Below are 25,074 nucleotides of genomic sequence, written 5' to 3'. Positions count from 1 at the left end.
TAAATGATTTAATAAAATGTAATGAACATAGTTACGAAAATCCATTCATTATATGAGGAACAATGGAAATTGATAATATCGTGCTAACCTATGAGGTGAACACCATAAAGATTTATGAGGCTCGAAGCATGGAGCATGTGAGATATTAAGATCTCCATTGTCCGCCATGGCCGAGAATCAATGTGAATTCCAAGCATGGAGCATGTGAGCTATTAAGATCTCCATTGTATGCCATGGTCGAGCATTAATGTGCCAAAATATTCTGATGTTGTCAACATATGCATATGTGATTAGCCTTGGATAGAGGATGCCCATCCAAGAAGAATCTTAAGGGGTGCACTCCTGGGAATATGGCGAGGTAGCTATGAGCTAGGAAGCTCGATCTAGAGACGTCCTTAAGATTGGGGCTAAATTAAAGGGTAGAATAATATATTTAGTTTTGTTATTGTTGTGATTCTAACCATTATTTTGTAGGTATTACCTGTCCCAAACTAACCCTAATAGTGGGGACATTAGAATCATCGGGTCTTTGTAGGCTGATATTGGTGTTTAGAGTACCTAATTCTAGAGTTATTAGGCTCTCTAGTGGCATATGATGAGTTTTGGTTCTGTTTTGAGGGACTTACTATTTAAAGTAAGTCAACAGATGGTTCCAATGAGCTCAGATGAGTTAGAGGAGTTGAGTGATGCTATTAGTTTTTATTTTTTACTTTTGGTTTGGGCTCCAAGGATCTTGGAGTGACAGTCTATTTTTAGTCACTCTGTTAGGTTCATTCATTGTCTTCCGTCATCAAGATCACTCCTGTGCTGTCAGATTTCGATTCTGATGCTTTTATTCATTTTCGCAAAAAGGGTGAACCATGAATAGTATTTAGTTAAATACTCTAAGTTTGCTATTTTTGTTGGTATTGTATAGTGCTCACCTTAGTGTCATAACTTGTTAGAACTGGGTTGAAAAGTTCTAAATCTTGGGCATAGAAAACAATGACCTTGTGTGTTAGAATATCGTAATGTGGTTGAAAATGTCATTTTTTGAGCAAAAGGGAATTAATAGATTGTATTTTCCAAATATGTGCCTAAGTATAAAGAAAAGGGGCTTTTAAGTGAAAGTTGTCTTGAAGAAGTCATCTTTATTTATTATAAAAGCAATTCTTTGTGAGAAAGGAATTCATTCTATTGCTTATGTTATTTTGGCAGCCTTGTGTTTGGAGAAGGGTTTCAACATTGTTGGAGAACTGAGAATTCTTCACCATTCCAACACTTTGAATTCATGAAACACAAGGCAAATTGTGCTCTATCTGCTGAGTTGGTCTGATTTATTTGAGGATTGAATGGTGTTTTCATATACCATTCAATTAATTATCTATTGCTGCATTGGAGGTAGATAAGATAAGATAATAATATTAATGTCCACGAAAAATCAAAACGGTTTATGGGACTGAGCATACAACTAGAAGAGCCGGCCAAAGCAGAAGCACCAAACGGTGACTAAGAAGAAACAAAAGCAAGAGACAAAATATAAAGAAGACAAGGTAAGGACTAAGGGTCCTTCCTTGCTACAAAGAAATCAGTAATAGAGAGGTACACTTGTGAACTATCCATAGCCTTAGAATGCCGTGAAGAACCACTATAGGATTGTCATTGCCTAGAGAGAGTGGGACAATGTTTGATTGATCTGGAATGAGAAGTGGTGGAAGGCCTTTTCAAACCTCGTCGTGGAGACAAGGGAGAGAAAAAGGCGGTAATGAGCTGATCTACAATACGCCCCTGGGGAATAAAAGACTGCAGGGTAATCTTTCGAAGATGGGTGGCCTCCTGAAGAAAAAGTGCAAGACACCGCTGATCAATATAGCAGAAGAACATTGAAACAGAAGAAAAGTTTCTGAAAAGGCAATAAAATCTCCCTCTGATCTCATAGTAAAGAGGACAACGAAATATGAAGTGGATCTCAGTCTCAACCTCTGCCAAAGTACATAACTGACATAACCTATCAACTTGATCCATATGGTGGTCAGTTTGAACCTTGAGGCGATGAGAACCAACTCTGAATGAGCTTAGAGAAAACCATAAGGCATGATTTCAGCGTTGATAGAGATAAGCAGGGCGAACAACAATACCATCTTGAATCTCAAGAAAATGCTCAACATAGAAGACGATCCTAGGTCGTAGACCCCTCGGGGAACTCTTTATAAAGGCCTCTTGAAGAAGTCATCTTTATTTATTATAAAAGAAATGCTTTGTGAGAAAGGAATTCGTTCTATTGCTTATGTTATTTTGATAGCTTTGTGTTTGGAAAAGTGATTGAAACAAGAGTTTGAACAATGTTGGAGACAAATGAATTCTTCACCATTTCAACACTTTGAATCTTGGAAACACTAGGTGAATTCTGCTCTATCTGCTGAGTTGGTCTGAGATTTATCCGAGGATTGAATGGTGCTGTTGTATACCCTTCAATTAATTATCTACTAGTGCATTGGAGGTAGAATGGGAAACTCTTTGCAAATATACCTTGAGTTTTGGTGCCGCTTTGAAGAGCTATACAGTTGGCTGCCATTTCTTTCCTTGCATTTGCGTTCCAAGTTCATGTGTTGTGTTTGGTTTGCTGGCAGTGTTCACCATTTGCTGGCTTCATATTATCATCTGCTGTAGCATTGTTTCATGCATTGCATTTGAATTCTTCACTATTCAGAGGGCATGGTCTATCTTGAATTGGTGAATAATTAGCGGAAAGTGGCAACTACAACTAGAGTCCAAATTAATTGTTGCAAATCATTTCCAGCTCTCAAGTTAAATCTCCTATATGATCCAGGTTTTCTCAATAATTAATTTATTGCATAGAAGTGTGAACTTTGTTAATACTGGTTATTGTTCAACTACAAATTATAGTTTGTGACCATCGTTTTCAATTTCTTTAATTCAAGTATCTATTTATCTATATTTGAAAAAACAAAAGAATTGCAAATTTCAAAAACTCAAAACAGAACAAAAGCAATTCTTCAACATAAATTTAGAGTGTGCCAGCAGGGCACATTATAATGGTATTAGAGCAGTTTCCTGTGATGCCATGGAGTAGGAAAAAAATATTATTTTGATCTTGTTGTAATTTGAGTGACTAGCACTCTTGCAATTATTTCAGTTATGGAAAAACAAAGGAAAACAAGTAAGTAGGAAAACCACTTGAATAGCAGGATTAATCTCAAGAAGCAAACAAATGTCGTGATGGAAAGTATGGGAAAGCTTAGACAACATCAGAAAAGGATGGATGAATTACTTTCGAACCTGAAAACTATAGACAGTTGCACAAGGTATATGGTGAAGAGCACATGATTACATGATTATGCTAAGAAGGGGCGGGGGAGGGGGGGGTTGAATCAGTATGATAACAACTTTACCAGTTTGAAACTTTTTATCCAAACAATTGCTTTAATAACTTTAAATATTGAAATCAATAATTATGCACATGAACACAATGACACATGATTTAGATGGAAACCTAATGCAGGAGAATATCACGACAAAATAATTGCTATGATATAAACTTGTTCTTTTACAAAGATTTGTAGGCTACAACCTACTAGAGGCTCCAATCTCTATGTTTATGAGCACTGACTCACTGGAAGCTCCAACTCCCACACTTCACAGGGTCCGAGCTACTGGAGGCACCAACTTCCCACTATTGTCATTGTGAGCATCAACCCACTGCAAACAAATCAGTTCTCCACCTTAATACTATTACTTACTCAACTAATGATGGATATATTGCTTGCACCATTTCCTCCTATTATCTCCATATGAATTCTTTAACTGCAGCGTCTACACCTTTTCTCTTTCTTGAAGTCAACCTCTGCTTGAAGATACATATTTATCTTTATTAACAACACACTCTGATATATATGTATATTTAAATCAGATTTTCAATCTGATAATTATATATATGATGTTAGATTGTAGGAAACATATCTGCAAATGTATTAACATTTCCTTTTTAAGGTATATATTTTCCAAAGGCAGATTTCTCTCTTATATTTATAATGAATATATGTCACAATGTCCATTCGTTAATTAGACAATTAATAACAATAAATATTATTTATATATAAAATTGTAAACTTATATTTCAAAGTTTATCTCATATATGATTATATCTCATATGTAATTATATATATTTTATTTATCCAGCTAAAGCTATAAAATATCAACACTCCCTCTTAGCTAGGGAGGATGAACATGTATATTACCTCAATGTAATATCAAGTTAGCAAGATCAAGGATATCATTGATAATAAGATATCCATCATTAATTTGATATCACATTTGACATCAAGAGTATTGGTCTCCTAGAATATTGACATTCAATATCCACCAAGTACTAAAAAAGTTTTAATATCACATTTGATATCAAGCGTATTGGCCTCCTAGAATATCAATGATATTCACCAATTATTCGAAAGCTTTTCATATCACATTTGATGTCAAGAGTATTGGACTCCTAGAACATCAATGATATTCACCAATTACTCTGAGTAATGGCCTCCTAGAATGTTGAGATGCAAGACATTCACAATTTACCCAAAATTAGATCTCATGATACAAGTTAGTGTAAGATAGCCACTTTACAGTAACCTCTGTAAATACAAGTGACATCATTTGGAAGTTGTCGCTTCCTCATGATGTACAGAGGGGATGGGCCCATTGAAATCACAGTCACAAGGTATATAATCATGAATCACAGTCCTCTTGAGTATTACAATTTATTGATAATTGGAGAATACATTTCAACATGATCTACTCCCATTGAATCAATAGGATCGAGATCATTGAAGGTTGACTGAGTGACATCCTCAGTTTGCTCCCTCTCTTTCAAGGTTGCCTCTAATGAAATGTTAGGCTTCCTCTCTGTCTTTTTGCAGTAACATTCTTAGAGAAAAAGATCAAGGCACATAGCTCATATAGAAATATAGATAAGAGATAATACTCAAGGATAATAAATAATTCTGCAAAATTATATAAGATCATCCCAATATAATATAGATAAATGTGTATACCTTGGAGTTCTGAACATTTAAGCATATCTTCCATTTCCCATATATATATAATACTATGATCTATATTTTAACATATAGAAATACCAATAAGAATATTGATTAGGATGTTAGTAAATTTATCTCATATCTATTACTAACAACATAAATTATTGTAACATAACTCTTTATTTTATATTTTCATTAATAAAATCAAGATTGACGTAGTGCAAAGCAAGAGTATCCCCAAAGGAGATGTCCTAGCCCCCAGCTATACAACCACACAGTGGAAACACGACACCAAGAAATAATAATGCAAGATTTGATACCAAATTACAATAATATATTCATAAAATATAACTGATTATATGCAATGTGTCAAGTTGTAAGGCCTTCTCAGTTACGACCAAATACAATAGCAATTACAATAATTCTGCAAGATCCCTCAAGATCCAATCTAAATACTAGCTAGTCCAAATCCACACTCTGGTAGAAACCTCCAAGGAAGATGTCAACTTGTGCGCGCAAGCCCACTAAGAAATCTCCTTGTTTTCCAAGCCGTAGCTACTAGCTCTTCTCCAAATTTGCTCTTCCAAGCTCCTCTACTTCTCCACAATGGATGAATAATGACTAAAGACTTCCCCACAACCCCTACTTATACCAATCTAAGCCACAAGTCGGCCCAGAACACAAATTAAATACAAATACATAAATTAAATGCTACAAGTCGGCCAACAACAACAATTAAGTGCTGAAAATCGATGTCTGAGTAAAATCACAATATCTCCTAGCTCCGATGGAGTTAGAACTCGCGTTTTGAACCATAGGTAGAAATCTAGGCCCTCTTCAATCTCAAAAATTTTCATCCTCTAACTCATTCTGGAAAATTACTTACACGGCCTGCAACAGGCACCAAATTCCTAAGCAATGTCGAGCTTCATAGATCATGTCGAGCAACCAAAGACCATGTCGAGCTCCATAGACCATGCTGAGCTCCATAGACCAGGTCGAGCTCATAGACCATGCTGAGTTCCATAGACCATGCCGAACTCTAAGACCATGCCGAGTTCCATAGACCATGCTGGGCTCCCAGTGTATGCCGAACACTAGTATTTGCCAAGCTCCACAACACTTAACCAAAATCCCTCCAAACATGCAGGATTGTAAGTGAACCCAAGATGCTCCTACATCAGACACCTCAGGTTCGAAAAGATGTTTTAGTAACTGGAAGAACATCTTCTTGGATTTAGTACATAAATCCTAAATTGGTTCTTCACATACATGTCCTCCAAGTCTTCAACTTGCACACTCTTTCCCCTGTTTTTCTTTTTCTTCTTCACATCCACTACAGGTGTTCCATAGGTCTGATTTTCATGCTGATCTCCAACCTTCTCAAAATCTACCTACTCAACTCAACTGCCAATACTCAAGTTCCTCCTATCGAGCTCTTCATTCTGCGAAGGAATCAGGGAAAACTTCCTACCACCTTTCTCAACAGTAAACACATTCCTAACACAATCATACATAGCCCTGCAATCATACTGCCAAGGTTGACCAAGCAACACATGACAACTATTCATATCCACAATATCACACAACACTTGATCCTTATACTGCCCAATCTGGAAATCAACAAGGCATTGCTCCCTCACTTCCAAAGCATGCTCACCTTGCAACCAACCAATCCTATAAGGATAAGGATGTCTCATTCTCTTCAAACCAAGTTTCTGAACTATCTCTTCAACACCAAAGTTATCAGTACTACCACCATCCACAATCACTTTGCAGACTTTACCACCAGACTTACAATGAGTTTTGAACAAGCTAGTCTTCTGACAAGAATCCAATGTCCTCTCACCAATCACCGAGCCAACAAACTTTCTCCTTGCTTAGGCTGATTGTTCTAGATTTCAACCTCATTCACAACAACAACTGTCCTACCAATCGGACATTCAAGAGATCTATGCCCCTCTTGACCACACTGGAAACAATTACCTCTAAACCCACCTCCACTTGTCCTTCTTTCTCTGTTCAACAGTTTTGGTTCACCTTCTACTTTTGATTTAGCTTGTGCTGAACTATCTTGCTTTTCCTTCCCTTGGGAACTACCTTGATTCTTCCTCTTTGGCTTCTCCTCTGCTCTCAAAGCATACTGATAAGGATCCTCTATTGAAGAAATATTTAGCATACCAGCCTCATCTTGAATATTGAATCTCAAACCATTAATATACTGAGCTACCTTCTCTTTTGACAATTCTCGATGCTTAGACTGAATAGTCAACTTGTAGAATTCCTCTGTATAATCTTTCACAGTCATATCCTTCTACCTCAGATTCTGCAACTTCTTAAACAACTCAAGTTCATAATCAGCAGGAATTAACTTAGCCTTCAACTTAGTCACCATCAATCTCCATCTAGTTATCTTCATTTCACCTTCCTCTTCTCTATCTCTTTGTAGTTCTTTCCACCAAAGAGCAGCATGTCCCTTCAGCGTAGTTTGTGCCAACCTTACTCTAAGTAGATCCTCAATATCCTCAAGCTCAAAGTAGTCTTCCAATTCACCAATCCAATCAATCAGGTCTTCAGGATTCAAAATGCCTGAAAAATTAGAAAATCCATCTTATGCTTCAGTTTGACTTGAGATCCAGGTTGAGCAAACAGATCAGCCCTAATTCCAATAGGTCTCTCCACATGATCAGATCTATCCTCACCTCTAGATCCAACAACTTCAAAGTCTTCAGCAACTTCCTCATAACTACCTTCAGTACCCACATGTCTAGGTACACCGCCTAAAGCACTCACAATTTCAGCAATCATGTCACTCTCCGTTGATGCTATCTAAGATTTGAACTCTGCTCTAACATCCTCCATCTCAGATCTGAAATCTGCTTTAACCTTCTCTGAAATCCATTCTTCTACAACATCAGTAAGATCAGCAATTGCCCTATGGTCCAATCTTTTTGGAGGCATCTTCCAAAATTTTAGCAAACTCTAAGCAACAAATCCACCCACCAATAGATCAATCAGCTTCAAGATCAACCTTCATCAACCCAAGTCTTGGTGCAAACTACCTCAGCTTTAGCGATCTGTTTACACACTTAGAAACAACCTTCGCTTTGATACCACCTAACACAATGCATAGCAGGAGTATCCTTAAAGGAGATGTCCTAGCCCCCAGCTATACAACCACACAGTGGAAACATGATACCAAGAAATAATAATGCAAGATTTGATACCAAATTACAATAATATATTCATAAAATATAATTGATTACATGCAATGTGCCGGGCTGTAAGGCCTTCTCGGTTATGACCAAATACAATAGCAATTACAATAATTCTGCAAGATCCCTCAAGATCCAATCCAAACACTAGCTAGTCCAGATCTACACTCTAGTAGAAACCTCCAAGGAAGATCTCAACTTGTGCTCGCAAGCCCACCAAGCAATCTCCTTGTTTTCCAAGCCCCAGCTACTAGCTCTTCTCCAAATTCGCTCTTCCAAGCTCCTCTACTTCTCCACGATGGATGAATAATGACTAAAGACTTCCCCACAACCCCTACTTATACCAATCTAAGCCACAAGTCGGCCTAGAACACAAATTAAATACAAATACATAAATTAAATGCCACAAGTCAGCCAACAACAACAATTAAGTGCCCAAAATCGATGTCCGAGTAAAATCGCGATATCTTCTAGCTCTGATGGAGTTAAAACTTGCGCTTTGAACCATAGGTAGAAATCTAGGCCCTCTTTAATCCTTGAATTTTCATCTTCTAACTCATTGTGGAAAATTACTTACATGACCTGCAATAGGCACCAAATTCCTAAGCAATGCCAAGCTTCACAGATCATGCCGAGAAACCAAAGACCATGCCGAGGAAACAAGACCATGCCGAGCTCCAAGACCATGCCGAGCTCCATAGACCATGCCAAGCTTTAAGACCATGCCAAGTTCCATAGACCATGCCGAGTTCTAAGACCATGCCGAGTTCCATAGACTATGTTGAGCTCCCAGAGTATGTCGAACACCAGTATCTACCAAGCTTCACAACACTTAACCAAAATCCCTTCAAACATGCAGAATTGTAAGCGAACCCAAGATGCTCCTACATCAAAGATAACATAATACTTAATTTTTATTCATAACATAATACACAATAATAATTAATTCATAACATATATCATATATTTATATAGTATGAATTAATTGGTTTATAACATTAGAATAAAACCCAAAATATATCATACCTTCATTGAAAATCGGTTTGGCACTTATCCTCTCTGCCATCAATGTATTACATTTGACATATATTATTCCCTTTTAGGGTTCGCACTTACTAAAACATCCTACTTATATCTTGTGTGTTCGTTTATAGCCCCGATGCCTTGGTTCTTGTGCAGATTTGATGGCGCTTTAGTGGTGGTCCCATAGTCCACTTACTCTGTTGATCCTTTGGCTTATTGCGGTTTGATTTCTATGTTTCCTTTTGTAGTGAGTGCTATTTGGTCCCACCCAATTCTCGTGACTCGGTGGTACAACACGCCTTACGTGGCTATTTCATCTTCCCGTGTAAAGGTACCCAACGAGTAATATAATTGTATAATACTACCCAATGCCTTCTTTAATGCATAGCCAAGTTTCTAGGTTTTACACGGACCTTATGTCTTTCAACATTCGCTATACTGCTTTTTGGGATGTCCTTCCTGTTGTGTGGATGCCATGTCGAACAGCTGTCATTCATTTGTCTATGTTCACCTTATTGACTTTTCACTGTATTTCTCAAGCTCTCTTTGTCGAGTTTTCCATTCATGTGTTCTTATAAGGTGATCTTGATAGCAACATGGACTATACTACGAAAACTCTTTGACACTCCCAATGTCAATGCGGGGGTCCTCTTTAATTGCTTATGTGATTTGTCATATATTTTGCAGTACCAATTTTTTTTGAATCTCAACTATCCACGCAATTGAAGTCTCTTAAGTGTTCAATAGACACACACATAATACTTTTCATATTGCAATTTGTTGTTATTCTACAACGATGGGATCAACATTTTGTCTATTGTTTTCTTACATTTGTAATCTGGCTTTGATACCATGTTAGATTTTAAGAAAGATATCTGCAAATGTATTAACATTTCCTCTTCAAGGTATATATTTTCCAAAGGCAGATTTCTCTTTTATATTTATAATGAATATAAGTCACAAGGAAACATGTCCCTTCAAGGGACATACCTATTCGTTAATTAGACAATTAATAACTATAAATATTATATATATTCGTTAATTAGACAATTAATAACAATAAATAAGGAGATATGTCCCTTCCTTGAAGGGATATGTCTATTCGTTAATTAGAGAATTAATAACAATAAATATTTTATATATATATAAATATATAATTATAAACTTATATCTCAAAATTTATATCATATATAATCATATATATTTTATTTATCTGACTAAAGCTATAAAATATCAATCTATGATTTTTACTCTTATTTTTCTTTTACTTCTGATTTCTTATTCGTTTCCAAACTCTCCTTTCTGATTGTTTGTCACTATCTTGTATACATCTCACTGCAATCTGCTTATTCTTTACTCATTCATTTTTATTTCTTCCACAAACCTTTCTGTTCATCTTTCTTCTTCTCACTTATTTTCATTTCAACAAATTATATAATTTATTTTTTTGTATCCTTCAGAAATAACAGACACGAGTTTTTAGTTATTATTAAATGTGCGTCTTCAATTAATTAATATTCTTTCATTTGATTAATTCACTTTAACAATTATTATTTGCTTCTTAATTTTATCACACCCTTATGACGTTAAAGTGTCTCTGCTTAGAATATATATGATCTATGACTCTTATAGATTTGCACGGTGACTTATATATATATATATATATATATATATATATATATATATATATATATATATATATATATATATATATATATATATATATATATATATATATATATATATATATATATATATATATATATATATATATATATATATTACTCTGTAGATATATCACCCTGCTGCTACGGAAATAATCATATCTCACCGTCGTATTTTATGCCTTCACTATAGATTGGTTTCTGATTTATAATTCACTTCTTAGTCATCATATGTTGGCTTGCGATTGCGTAAGAGGTTTCCCATGGTTGCCTTAGAATCACGGTGACAATTTTATCGCTGTCTATTATTGTTTTGTCATGCTGGATGACCTGGCATCTGTGAATGACTAGCTGACTCACATTGTTGGCTTAAAAACATATTTTATTTTTGGCTGCAGGTTTGATGTCATACATAGTTGCTGCTTAATCATTTGTCTTTCATCTGGCTACCTCAAATTATTGTTTTAGATAGAATGCCAAATGAGTTGCCGTTAATTCCATATGCTGCTTGACTTTTCAACATAATAATAATGATAAAATCATCATTCTTTGTATTGTTTCACTGCTGTGACTGTGTTTTAAATCATTCTTGGCTAAGGTTGCGGTGCTGTTTGAACTCCATGTCATCAGTGTGTGCTATGTGTCAAACCTCCATCTTACATGTTTGACATCACTCCATAAACCAATTGCTGCATGCCCAGCTTAGATTAGTCGCTGTTTAAAAACAATATGTCGTTTATTCTATTGGGCTTTCCTTGAAATCATTGTTTGGCATTGCTGGAAGTTATTTTTTATATTACTTCATATTGTTTAACTGTGGTTCATATCTCTGTGTTTCCCTCTTCGTTCTGATATTGGCTATATGTTCCAATACATACGTTCACAACACCAGTAATAAGTTGCATCTTTTTGTGCCACGCAGTTGTTGCAATTTCTTCACCCGATATGCTTCATCATGGTATTTTGATGTCTCTCTATAAACGTTGTCTCTTTCCCTTTAATTTATTGGGCCTTCACCATCTGTAACCATTTATTGTATGCTGCTTTTGTATATATCATTTTCATTCAATATTCAATGGCTTACTTAATTCTTTGTTTTGCTGTAGGCTCTTTATATCACATGTATCTTTCTTTTTATACAATAGCCTTTAACAAGTCACCTTAAACTTCCACTGTGGCTACTGTATTTGTTTCTCATCAACAAAGTTCTTGCATTGCACAATCACTTTCTTTATAGGTCATGTTCTTGTTTATGTTCACTGTCTGCACAAAAGCTTTTATCTTCCAATTTGTTAATCATTGAAATATATATTTCTTAATATTAATAACGATAATGAAATAGATATTATACCAACAATCTCTATTCAATTGTGTATGCATGTTCTGGTTAAGACTATGACTATGACGTCAATGACAATACTCCTTCAACAATCTCTAACTTTGACATCAATGACAACGTTCCATCATATGGCTTCTTTTTTTAAAATGTCTTCCCCGTAGATAAAACAGGAAGAGAATTAGGGAAACTTTATAAGTATACCTTCAACAACCAATAACCATCATGTGGTGGAGCCTTTGCTTAGTGGGGCAGCTACTAGTCCTTCTCATATGCATGATGTTGGAGGCTCTTCTTGGGAGCATGTGGTTATGACAGACTTTCCTGGGGACAGTTGCATCGAGTCACAACATTTACATGAGACACGAGCTAGTGACTCTGAAAATGCTGATGACATGATATTGATGTCAACCTTACATTGATTGGTAGTAACGAAAATGATAGTCATACAGGGTCTGATTTTAATGAGAACAATCATATTTTTGAGACTATTGATGGTGTCGATGACAGGGTGAGAGTGGAGAATATTGTTGGTATCATAATGAGTTTTGACTCACATGACGAGAGTGTTAGTTTTGAGGATTGCATGGAAATATGAGCTTTAATAGCTCAATTTTTTTAAGAAATTGAGTTTTTAGTATCTGGAGAGTGATTATTAAGTGGAATCTTGCAGTCAAATTACATTTCTAGGTTCAAGTTATTGTAAAGCAATAATAGCAAATGTAAGGCAGTGAAACATTTTCTGAACCACTAGAAATGTTGTTGTCATTGTAGAGGGGTGACAATACTCGGGGACTGTATGTCCCTTGAATAGATACAGGTCAGTCTTTAGAAAGCCTCCCAACTCATTCCTTTATAAAGCATAAATGTTATCTGATGTGTACATTTTCATTTTCCTTCTTTACCATGTTAATGCCTTGGCTACAAGTGGTGTGTAGAGATGCGTGAGGCCTTGTGTTGTATGCATGAACAATTTATCTACTTGTTATTGTGTTAAATGCTTGTGTCATATTCATAGTCCAGTGAATATTGGTATGTCCAACCCTCCTGGTTTTGGAAATCCTGAATTGCAAGTAATCTATTTATCTCTCATTCATTGGGCCATCTTTTCAATCTATGTCACAAGGTTCGGTGAATTTCATTCATGAAATTCGAAATCTTGCGAATTTTAAAAAACCCCAAAAATTCGTACGGACTGGTCACCGCAACAAATTGATCTGTTGTTAATGATGGCTCTGGTTCTATCGTTGCCGCCTAGAGGCTTCCGCTGCTGTTCCGATAGAGGCTTCCGCTCCTAACCTGCGACTCTGAATGTGGTGGACGCACCTTTTTTTTAAATTAGATTTTTTATAAACTTTATTTTTCAGGGTTGTTTATAATGATATAATTTATAATATTTCATTTATTTTGTATTAATGTTGAATATAACCATTTCATTATCAAACATTAATGGTTAACATTTCATTATTAAATTTTAATATTTTGTTATATTTCTACACATTAGTTAGTAATATATGAAATTAACAACATTTGAATTTAAATTAAAATAATTATCTAGTCAATTTATAAAAATATTAAAATTTGTTTAGTTTATTTAATTTTTAAATCGAATTTAAAATAGTAGTTTTATTTTATTCAAAATTATGTTTAATTTTAAATATACTTTAATTAAATATTTGTGATTGCAATTTCTTGTGTGCGTTGTGGTTTATATTTATATTCTTGTATACATGTAATGATTTCTAATCTATTTAGCTATGTTTAATTATTTTAATAATTTAGAAGATATATTATTTATATTTTAAAATAAATAAATTATACAAAGGCGAATTTAATGTCGAATTTTTTTCGAACTTTTTACCTTGTCGAACTTCATCCGAATTTTATAGATCCCGAATTCGAACTCGAACTCGAACTCGAACCTTGTGACTTAGTTTTCAATAGTAATAATAGGGATTTACAACTTCTTTCGAATTAGTGAAAGCAGGTTGCAGAGCCAACACTTTCCTTGATGCAGATCTTGAAGGAGTTTGTATGACATGACTTGAAGAGTATAATAAGATTTCTGTATCTTAGAGGAATCATTCCAAGACATTGCTCAGGAAATTTAAGATGGAAGGCTGCAAGCCCATGTCAACCCTAAGGGTTAGAGGATTCAGTTTCCATGCATAATTGATCACCTCAGATGAATGCTACTCTTTGTTGCTAGCTTTTTGGGAGTCATATTTACTTGATCTACTCCATGCCACATATTGAAGATGCTATGAGATATTTTCAAGGTTTGTGTAACGACCTATGCCTTCACATTGGAAAGCAATAGAGTGAGATTTTTGAGATACATGCATGGTACAATGGAGAATGTCTAAAAAAATTAACAGAGAAGACAGTTTTCTCTGCAATGATGCATAGATGCAGGTTCTTTGCATGATATGAAGTTATGGCAGGATTTGAGATCTTATTGGGATCTGGGATGATGTCATAGGGGAGTAGAATGGATATGTGGAGCTATTTGTGAAGCAATATGGCTACATTGCATCTCGACAAAAATGAGTGTGCCGTAGAATCAACCAGTATATTTTTCTGCATCAATCAGGGAGTGTTGAAGCATTTTTTGTTAGTTTAGTTAGCTTTGAACAGCTGTTCGTCCATTTGTTATTATTTAGCAAGTAATTGTTTTGCTAACTAATTGGTTAGGTTAGAGACAAATATTTGTTAAATAATTGACCACTGTTGGAAACAACTAGAAGCCAACTTGGTTAGGGTTGTTAAGTTGTTTTAATCTTGACCATCAATCGTAAATCGATTTTGGCCATTGGTTTACCAACAGGAGTAGTATAAAAGGAGGTCAGGGGGCATTTGAAAGAACAAGAGACGAAGTTTGGAGAAACATTTGCAGTGCTAGCAAATGAGTTTGTAAGTTTTCAGTGTTAGCAAACAATCTTGCAGTGTTAGCAAGAGCACAGTGTTAGTGTGGGAAGAGCAGTGGGGAATATCAGCAGGAGAAATTAGGAGGTTGTCAGAGTTCTGCCAATGAGAGGCAAGGAATTTTGTATCTCTTGATTTGCTGAAATTTAATATAATTCCTCATCTGTAGAACTGGTTTTCCCTTAGGGGTTTTTCCAGGGACAATTTGTTCGAAAATATTGTGTTCATTGTGTTGCACATTTCTTTCCATGTTTTTTTAAGTGAAGTTGCAGTTGTGTTATTTTTCAATATTAGCTGAGAATTTGTTTTCAGCAGTTTTATAATCTTTTAAGATAGGAGATTAATAATCAGTGACTGCAATAGTTAATTTTCACATTTTTCTAATCTTATTTTTCATGAGTGCACTGAACACATCAAGGATTAATGCCATTGCATTTTCTAGTTTATGCAACGTAGAATATTCAGCCCCAATATTATTTCACTCAAGTAGTGTGCAAATATTTTCATCAAATTTCTTAGTCTGTAAGCTTCAAAGCTTTGCAGAGTTTATTGGCCTCTAGTCCCAAGAAAATGATGTAATAATGGGAATATTGCTAAGTTAATAAATATTAAATACTCCTCATCATAATCAATAATAATATACCATATTATTATTACTATAATAGATGCGATTTTGTGTTCTTGGTCAGTTCGCCGCTTTAACCAATGATCTCATGAATAGTTTCCCCTTGGATGAATATTACAAAGTGTTCAGTGCTGCCAATTTTATTGGCCAACCATTAATTCTGTGAAAAATTATTTTCATGAATAAAAGTATTGACAGTAGCAAACTTTATAATAACTATTTTGAATTTTGAACATATATAGTTTTGTTGAATTGCCTTGTTTGCTATAATGATATTGAGAAGCAATCCAAAACCTCCCATGCTAGGAATTTAAGTAAAGGAGTTTGTCTTGGGACAGTGATCCGCTGATTTTTAACTAGCAAGTGGTAGGAGAGGGTTTAGCTTTCTGAATAAAATAAGTTCAATTGCAGTTCTAGTCCAAGGAGGGAGTAATTCTATTGAATTGTTTAGTTGTGTGATATAACACATTAAAGAAGGTACGAATAAATTTTTCTAAAATAAAAAAAGGTGGTATGTTTCTTTTGTCCATATGGGTTCTACCAAGGTGTTATATTGTGTGTAGTTTCTTGTCTGATTTCAGGCACATTAAAGAAGGTACAAATAGATTTTTCTAAAATAAAAAAGGGTGGTTGTTGCTTTTGTCCATACGGGTTCTATGAAGGTCTTATATTGTGTTTAGTTTCTTATTTGATTTCAGGCACTGTTCCCAGGAGGTAATAGGGTTGCAGTTTCTCGGAATATAGGTGGACTTGAACGCAAAAGATTAACAAAGATTGCACAGGCATTGAAGCGTTCTAACTGTGGTTTGATTGTGCGGACTGCTGCTGCTGGTCACTCTCTTGAGGAACTTTTTAAAGATTTGAGAAGTTTGATGGAAACATGGAGAGAGATATTGACATGTGCAAAATCTGCAAGTCTAGCTGCGGCAGAGGGTGCAGTTCCAGTAATTTTACATAAGGCTATGGGCCAGACACTTTCTGTTGTACAAAATTATTTTAACGAAGAGGTAAAATTTCTCATTTGCTTGGCCTGACTGTCAAAGGTTACTATAAAATCTGTACTAAGGTATCACAATGTTATTTGTTAATTTTCCTATGTAAAGTACTGTGACACATGAAACTTCTAAAGCTGCTTCTTTTACCAGGTCCGAAGAATGGTGGTTGATTCTCCACATACCTACCATGAGGTCCGCTGATTGTTTAGTTTATTTTTATGTTGAGTTAGTAATCATGTTTTATGCCATTTTCTACTAACTTCCGATTTATTTAAGGAATCATATTTGGTTTTTGAAGTGGAAATGTCATCTGCAGGTAACTAGTTATTTGCAAGAGTTTGCTCCTAGTCTTGTCAGCAGAGTTGAGCTATATTCAGGAAAGAATTTAATATTCGATGAATTTGGCGTGGAAACTGAAATTGACAATCTTCTATGCAAAAGGTAGTTGGTGATTATGATTAATGAAACATTTGTTTCTGGTTTATGATTTTATAAGAAACAATGGTTCATGGTGCATATTCATAGCTTGTAGCTTGTTGGAACTGGTAGTTATTTTGTTGAGTTGTAGCTTCTCTGCCAATCACCCTTTCTGGTCTATATTTTTCTCTAAGGTCCAAATCTTAAATTGAGCTCAATGTAATAGGTAAGGACTAAAAGCATTTTAATCAATCTGTTTACCTGTTCTTCTTGGTACGACAAAATTTTGTCATCTCCATGCAGGTATGTCTGAGATTCTATTAGTGTTATCATTCTTTGGGTGGATCAATAATTCCTATACTAATCAATGGGAAGATTATAATTATAAATGTATTGCATTATTTGCTAGATCTAGTTTCTCAACTAGGTCTGGTGAACATTGCAAAGGTTATAAATCATTTGATAAGATGATACACCAGCATTGATCAAGATATTTCATATTTGATTGTTCACAAATATTCCAATTGAAATAAGTTCAATAACTAAAAACTAATTCTACAATGCAAGATTGTTAAGTGTTAAATTCTACGATGCTGGTGGCCAAGCAAAAAGAAAAAAGAACTTAAAAACCTACTTGTGGGAGGATCCTAATGGCAGGAGGTTGGAGGTACATAAAATCTTGACCATGAAGGTACCACCATGTATCAGCATCCATTTTGCTTTGGCCGTTGATAGTAGCAAGGAGAAGGTCATTCTCTAAGATAAACAGTCCAAATTCTTTCCTAACAGCTATCCTTTCCTCTAGATCATAGAGTCTATTTATTGCCCTTTTGTACCCTCTAGCAACCTCAACATCTCTATATCGTGGCACTCTGCCTGAAATAGCAAGTACTCTTTCTTTATAATACTTGGGAGATAGAACACATGTGAGGGTTGCGAAGGTGTGGTAATCTTGTTCCAACGATGGAGAATTGCTTTTGAATTGCTTCCACATTTTTATAAAAGGTGTGCTTAGGAACATTCTCTCTTCTTTGTATCACCAAGGATATCAAATGTTCATGTAAGCTATGCTAGTTAAAAATTTAGAATCATGATAGAGGAATGTATTGTAACGTACTAGTTTTATCTTCTGCAACATTGTGTTCATGCTATTATTGACATGCCCCAAGTGTGGTTCGTCAGTGTCAACAAATTGAAGCATAGACATGATAGGTTTGATGAATTCAAATATACACTCCACAAGAGCTCGCCAATCATCATCCGATATCAATGCTTTCACCTTTTGTACCCTCATTGTATTTGATTGCTTCCAAATGCCCCATTGGTTGCTAATAACCATCTATGGCAATGCCTCTTTCACCTTCACAAGTCTCAAAATGATTGTGTGAGATGCAAACCATGTTTCAGCCACATAAAAACTTGTTAATAGTAACACATTTAAAATATGTAAACAACACAAAAAATATTTATTCAATTATGCAAAACATGACATAAAATTAAATGAAACTAATTAAATTAAATTTTAAAATTTACCTTCAATAATTCCAATCTCAAGAAAGTTCTGAAAATTGCTTGGGACATATGGTGGTTTTTCACAAGCATATGAATCTCCTCATCGTCGACATTTGTTTCATCCATTCTATTGGGATGCCAATTGCCTGTATCACCGAATTGAGCGAGTGTATGGCGCACATTGTCTAAAAGATGTGTTCCTATCTAGCCACTACTAAAGCACCTGGAAGCTTGGAAAATTTTGCATTGTCCACATTTACTTTGAAAACATTATCATGACCCACCACCTCTATGGAATCAATGTTAATCCAGGAAATGAACTCTGCAACTTTTACTTCCCCCTCATAGTCAACGATAGCATTGATCGAGAGACAATTTTTACAATCTTTCCATCCATTAGAGACAATAGACATGCCTATTTGAACCCAACAACATATAATTCGTTTTCTTGGTCTCTATAGATTTTCTCACGTTTGTTAATAAGGTGGTGCACACCTTTTGAAAATGAGGACCTATGTAACCATAAGCTGTATTATTTATTGCTATAACCATATACCTCCAATATGGCGATGTGACCAAGTTGAATGGAAGACCATTTGCAAAGAGGCAATTTACAATTTTTTCATCATTAATATCTCTTGCCTCATTTTTAAGTGCCTTCTCTAATGGACCTCTCTCGTGGGTTGTGATTTGTTGTCCTACATCTTCACCGTTTGTATAAGGCATAGGCAAGACACAATGTATAGAGGCTGGTTGAAAGAGTTGAGATTGTTTTGTTTCCCGAAACTATAACCACCTCGTTTTCCTTTTGTAACCAATTTGTCAACATCTTGTTTTTTTACGAGTGTTGTGATTTGTCTAGCTGACAACCCCTTCTTATTTGGCTCTCGCACAAATTTATCCCTTTAATCTCTAGGGCCGAAAAAATGAAGTTTGACTCTGTAGTAGGAGTCTCTTATATTTTGAGTTGCAAAAATATATTTCCAAAGAAGCCCCCCACCTCCATGAAGTTGAGAAATTTTGGTAGTGTGTCTCCATAAAGGAGACCTTTTTATCAATATTAAAGTTTTGAGATTTCTCCCCACTCACTGAGCTTTGTACTCATTTGTCACAATCTTTAAAAAAATGAAAAGATGAGTATGCTTTAAAAAACTTCATAAACTTGAAACAAATTTAAAAATGATAAATAACTTGAAACAATTTATCAAAAAACTAAAGAATATGGTTGAAATGCATACCTTAAATGCCCAAATCTTCTTTGTGGAAAGTATTTGATGCTCCACAATCGAATACAATCACCTCACTTCAAACTAGCAAGATAGAGAAACCTACATGAGAGAGAAAATGTCAAATATAAATGTGTTTGGAGGCTTCATAATGTGCCATTTTAGTGTTAGAATCAAAACAAAATAAAGAAAATGTCCATTTATGTGTTTGGGCCCACTTTATAAGGTGAATGGTGTGGGTTCTCACAGGTTCACGTGGATCCCAACTTGGTCCACCCAGGTTTAGGTAGGGTCCATGCCCAGCCTTATGGGTCTGCACGGGTCTGTGGATCTACAGACCTGTGCAGATTGGGTGTAGACCTTGCTCAAACCCAGCCCGAGCCCTCATGCATACGTAGACCCATTTCGCACCTGGACCTGATTCTAGGGTTGGTCAATGGTGCGAACCCAGTAACTTAGCTGATTGCTGGTATGTAATGTATTAATCTTTTAGATTTTTGCTTTCTTTATGCTCTGTCCCATTTGTGATCCTCTATCGCATATCTTAATATATGCATGAAGCGGGGTGCGCTTTGGAAAGCTGCTGGCCTTTCAGAAATTGACACAATCTTAAATGAGTCACGACCCTTAATAAATCACTGCCCTTCTAACATTAATCTTTGTTTATTTTGAACTGATGACATTAGTGCATCCCTTATATATTTTTTTGCCTAGTTCTCATACTTTCCCTTTACTGCTCCATGAATTGGACAAATGATAAATCTTCCGTAACATGCATTGAAAGGAGGCTTCATTCATCGTACATTGTCATCGCATAATCTTAAAATGCTACCCCTGCATCCACTGGTATTTACCTCTTCGTTGTCATTTCCCACTAAAAAATCAGGCAAAAAAAGATCTATTGGAAGAGCTCGTATGAGCTCTTTCAGTTCATGGGGAGTTAGGAAGGGATTGTCAATTCCACTGCTATATTTAGAAATCACCAAGATGTTGTAGGTATTGGCAGTTTTCTAGCAGTTTTCAGTTTACAGTCCAAGTGATAGATTTATGAATAAATTTGAAATAACTAAGTTGTTACCTAATGTTTGAATTTAATAAAAAATAAAGTGATTTAATTAAGTCATTTATATAGGATAATAGTGTTATGGAGTGCCCTTTTCCTGCACAGATGGCACACAATCCAAGGAGGTAGTAATGTCAAGTTGATTTTAATATAAATGTGTAAAAATACCCTCAAGAGGATTGAACCTTTAGAGGAGAAATAATTTTAATTAAGTTCATTAAACTTCTTAAGGGGAAAGTTAAAAAAAAGATTTGGGGTTTATTTTCTTTATTCTAAAAGACATTTTTGAGAGCAGCAACTGTGTATTAAAGAAATTTCAGATCTACTGCAGAGGCTAAAAATCCTTCACAGTTTAGGGGCCCGATGAAGTAAGAAATCATGTTGGGGACATAATTCCTCAGTTGGGAATAGGTTATCAGCCGTTTGTTATGGGAAAAGGATAATTTAATTGATTGTTTAGAAATGGTAACAGTGAGCAACAATTTTATTGAGCAGATCAGGGATACCCATTAGCAAATTATGTCTTCTAGAGGTTTTCTGTACAACAAATTTGCAACTTTCCAGCCTGCCATACCAATTTGAGCACTTGGGCATCAAACACTTGGTGGTATGTGGCGTTTCTTATTGATTTTGGAGTTGGCTCCATATCTACAATGGTTGGGAATTTCATATCAGATGTGGAGCTTAGTTGTGGACCTGAATCTAGAGCTTGAAGAGGTTAAAATTGCTGTCTCAGACTTTTATCAAATCTATGTATACAGTTTGTGGTATGTATAACAGTCATATTCTTGAATAAGAAGCATTTACATTTCTGTCTGTTTGTCAATGTTTCGTTATCAGCTTATGAACAATTTCTTGTTTGTGGCATTCATCAAGGCTTCACAAAATATCGAGAAAAACATCAAACCATCCCACTTGGCCTCATGTGGCCTTCTACAATCCATTCTTCAGGATGTGGTGTACCTAGTGTTGGAACCTACATATGTTCACCCTCCTTATATTTTCTTCATTACCTTGCCATGACAGATTGCTGCCATTTGAATAGGCTTGAAACCAAGATATTCAACATTATTGTTTATATCTAAATATATGTTGTGTCAAATAAATTATTTTTGTACTCATATCATGGCTTATATTATTAGGAATCATGCATTTAATCAATATCATGTTGTATACATCAAGCAAATATTAAATATATATCCATGCATATCGCCATTTTTTGTGAGCTTTTGTAGATATCGGTCAGTTCATTATAGTGACCCTTGTGAGCTGACATAATGATTTGGGGGTCTCAGTGGTGGACGTGCTATTTTTAAAAAGTCTAATTCGTGTAGTTGCCATATATGACAGTGCAGATGACGACATTGGTAGTTGGTCATCACCTGCATTGGATGAGGCTATTTATTGCATGAGCTCATATTTTGTCCCCATTTTTGGCGAGCTTTTGCAAATGATTGAGTCAGTTCATGATGCAGGAGCATCCAGAGGTATAAGGGCAATCCTGTGTCACCCAAAAAAATATACTTAGACTTAGTTTCTGTTTCATGTGTTTTCATTTTTGGATACCCTTTTGGGTCAAATAAAGGTTCCAACTCTCACAGTTCCACTATCAGTGTGTTTGAAAATCCCGAATAAATAGGAGCATGTAATTGGGCCATCATTTTGGTAAACTAGGTGTGAATTGGCCAGATGAATGTAATCGTGATGTAGAGCATTCCAGAAAAAGAATCAGGTCAATAGGCCCCACGGTTTGAAAGTTATTGCAATTTTTCGGGTTTTGGAGACCTCCTAAGAATGCTTCAAAGTCAGGTTAGGGGCATTAAATGACCTCAAAAAGGGCCGAAAAATGGGGGACGAGCGAAGCTTGTCCATAGGGCTATAGAGCGCTTCGAGAGCTTTCCGAAAATGTAAACGGTTCGTCAATCGGAGCTACGGTTCAAAAGTTATGCCTCCTGGAAGTTCGGTTACCATTTCTGGATTCTTCTAGATTTGCACCGACTTCTAACGCAGCTTCTGGAACCTTCTATTTGGTCGGTGGATGCCTACTAGCACTTTCTAGAATGTACTCCTAGTCCTTAACCCTCCGGGGTCTATTTAAGGAGATTTTTGGCATTGTAAAAGTCAGTTCGGAGTGGAGTTTGAGAAGAGGTACTGAAAGGAGAAATTATCTCCAGATTTATGCTATTGTAAGCCCTTAGGGCATGTTTTGAAGTTTATTTTCTCTGTACTGTTTGTACTAGCTTATTTTCTCAGTTAATACAATTTTCCTTTTCTGTTGTGTCCATTCTGTTCTTGGGTTGTGTCCCCATCAGTTCATCATAGCAACCATCGTGAGCTGACATAATGTTTTGGGGGTCTCAGTGGTGGACTTACTATTCTTAGTAAGTCTAATTTGCGTGGTCATATTTGACAGTGCAGATGGCGACATTGGCAGTTGGTCACCACTTGCATCGGATGAGGCTATTTATTGCATGAGCTCATAGTTGTTAATTTTTTTAATTAAGGTTTCATTATTATAATAGCACTTTATTATAATAATGTTTTAAAATGATGTTGCATTGGCGAGGCTTCTTAAGTGAAGTTGCATTTGGGAAACATTTTGCCAATGGGGGTTACAGTTATGAGCTCATTTCGATGGAAAAAGCATCCGACTGAATTTTATTTTCTTTTGTTGCTTTGTGGTTTGCTTAGTTTACTGATTCTCAAATCCTTTGCTGAAGTGTAACGGTTTGGTCTGAGATTCTGAGAAGTGCGTGGCAATTCATATTGTGGATTGATTCTGAGAATTGCAAATTATTGCTGAAGTATAATAATTTGCCCATTGCTTTTCTTCTATGCCTCACTGTCCCTGAGAAGCTGTTCTATGCTGAAGAATTCATTTGTTGCACATCGAAGGACAAACACTCGCAATTCAATTTGTGAGAAGCTGATGTGTTTTGTGGACCTGCCAATTCATCCTGTGGCAGCATTGGAACATTCTGGGGGGGCTGCATTTCAATCAGAAGGCCTGTGATCTATCTAGCAAGATCTGCAGTTCCGCTTTACAGACCTGCGTTATGTCTTTTAGTTTCTGCTTTCCCTTGTTCAGGGTCTGCATTAGTTGTACTGGATGCCAATAATCAGTATGTATTATGTAAGCCATTAAAGAATCGCCTATAACCTGTGATAATTATCAGAAGGGCTTCGTGTGCAAAGCTGGGACAACGTTGTATCTGCTTTGGCAAAGTTTGACAAATGCCTGTTGGAGGTTAATGCCTGCGGACAATTTAAGCCATTCCTGACTTGTAAGGAAGTTATAAACAAAGTAGTATTGGTGAATTATTGCTGCAGACCGATTGAAGCTGAAGTTACAGGTTCCACATTTTGTAATTCTTTTCATGTAAGGTGTCCATTTGAAAAATAATTAATGAAATTTTAATAGGGTTCACTTCAGAAATCTAGTGATCATTTGGCATAGCAAACATTTTCTTGACATCTGAACTGGTTAGACAAATGTCACTGTATTTCAGAAATTTGCTTTAATTTAGTTGGAATTGGAGTGAACTGTAATTGGAAATTCATATCAGTAATATCAAGTTGCTTGTCAAGTGTTTGATATAATGTCCAATCAATGAATTGTGAATAAATTGTGGTTGTTAGTCATAATGGGACTAAGGGTTATTAGAAAATATTAAACATAGGGTTATTACAAAATATTAAACATATGTCGATGCATACCACAAATGACTATGAATACTATTGCCTGCAATTTTATGAATTTCTGATTCCAATCCTGATTGCTGGTATGTAACAGACTATATGCTTTTATGAATGCTCTCTCCCATTGTGGTCATCTCCCATGCACATCTTAATATTTCAATGAAGGGGGCGCTTTTTGGAAAGCTGCTGACTTTAAGAAATGGACACAATCTTTCTTAAGTCGTGACCCTTCATAAATCACTGCCCTTATACAATTAATCTTTATTTCATTTTGAACTGCTGACATTAGCCCATCCCTTGTGTTCCTTTGACTACTACTATATATAGATAGATAGATAGATAGT

General features: G+C 35.6%; 1 protein-coding gene across 2 annotated transcripts in view; it reads left to right on the top strand.

Annotated features, from left to right (window-relative positions):
- RNEE/G (RNAse E/G-like protein) overlaps positions 1-25,074 on the top strand; it is a 367,518-nt gene that overhangs the window by 153,042 nt on the left and 189,402 nt on the right. For both annotated transcript variants that reach the window (XM_089788092.1, XM_089788093.1), the window contains exons 5-7: positions 16,517-16,825; positions 16,964-17,005; positions 17,130-17,254. In XM_089788092.1, the coding sequence (XP_089644218.1) occupies positions 16,517-16,825; positions 16,964-17,005; positions 17,130-17,254 (476 nt within the window). The remainder of the gene's footprint in view (positions 1-16,516; positions 16,826-16,963; positions 17,006-17,129; positions 17,255-25,074) is intronic.

The sequence above is a fragment of the Cupressus sempervirens genome, chromosome 6, assembly GCF_028749045.1.
Source record: "Cupressus sempervirens isolate cs-2001-9-10 chromosome 6, ASM2874904v1, whole genome shotgun sequence".
In the NCBI taxonomy this organism is placed as follows: Eukaryota; Viridiplantae; Streptophyta; class Pinopsida; order Cupressales; family Cupressaceae; genus Cupressus; species Cupressus sempervirens.
The sequence above is the reverse complement of the archived record's forward strand: the minus strand, read 5'-3'. Positions and strand labels throughout refer to the sequence as shown.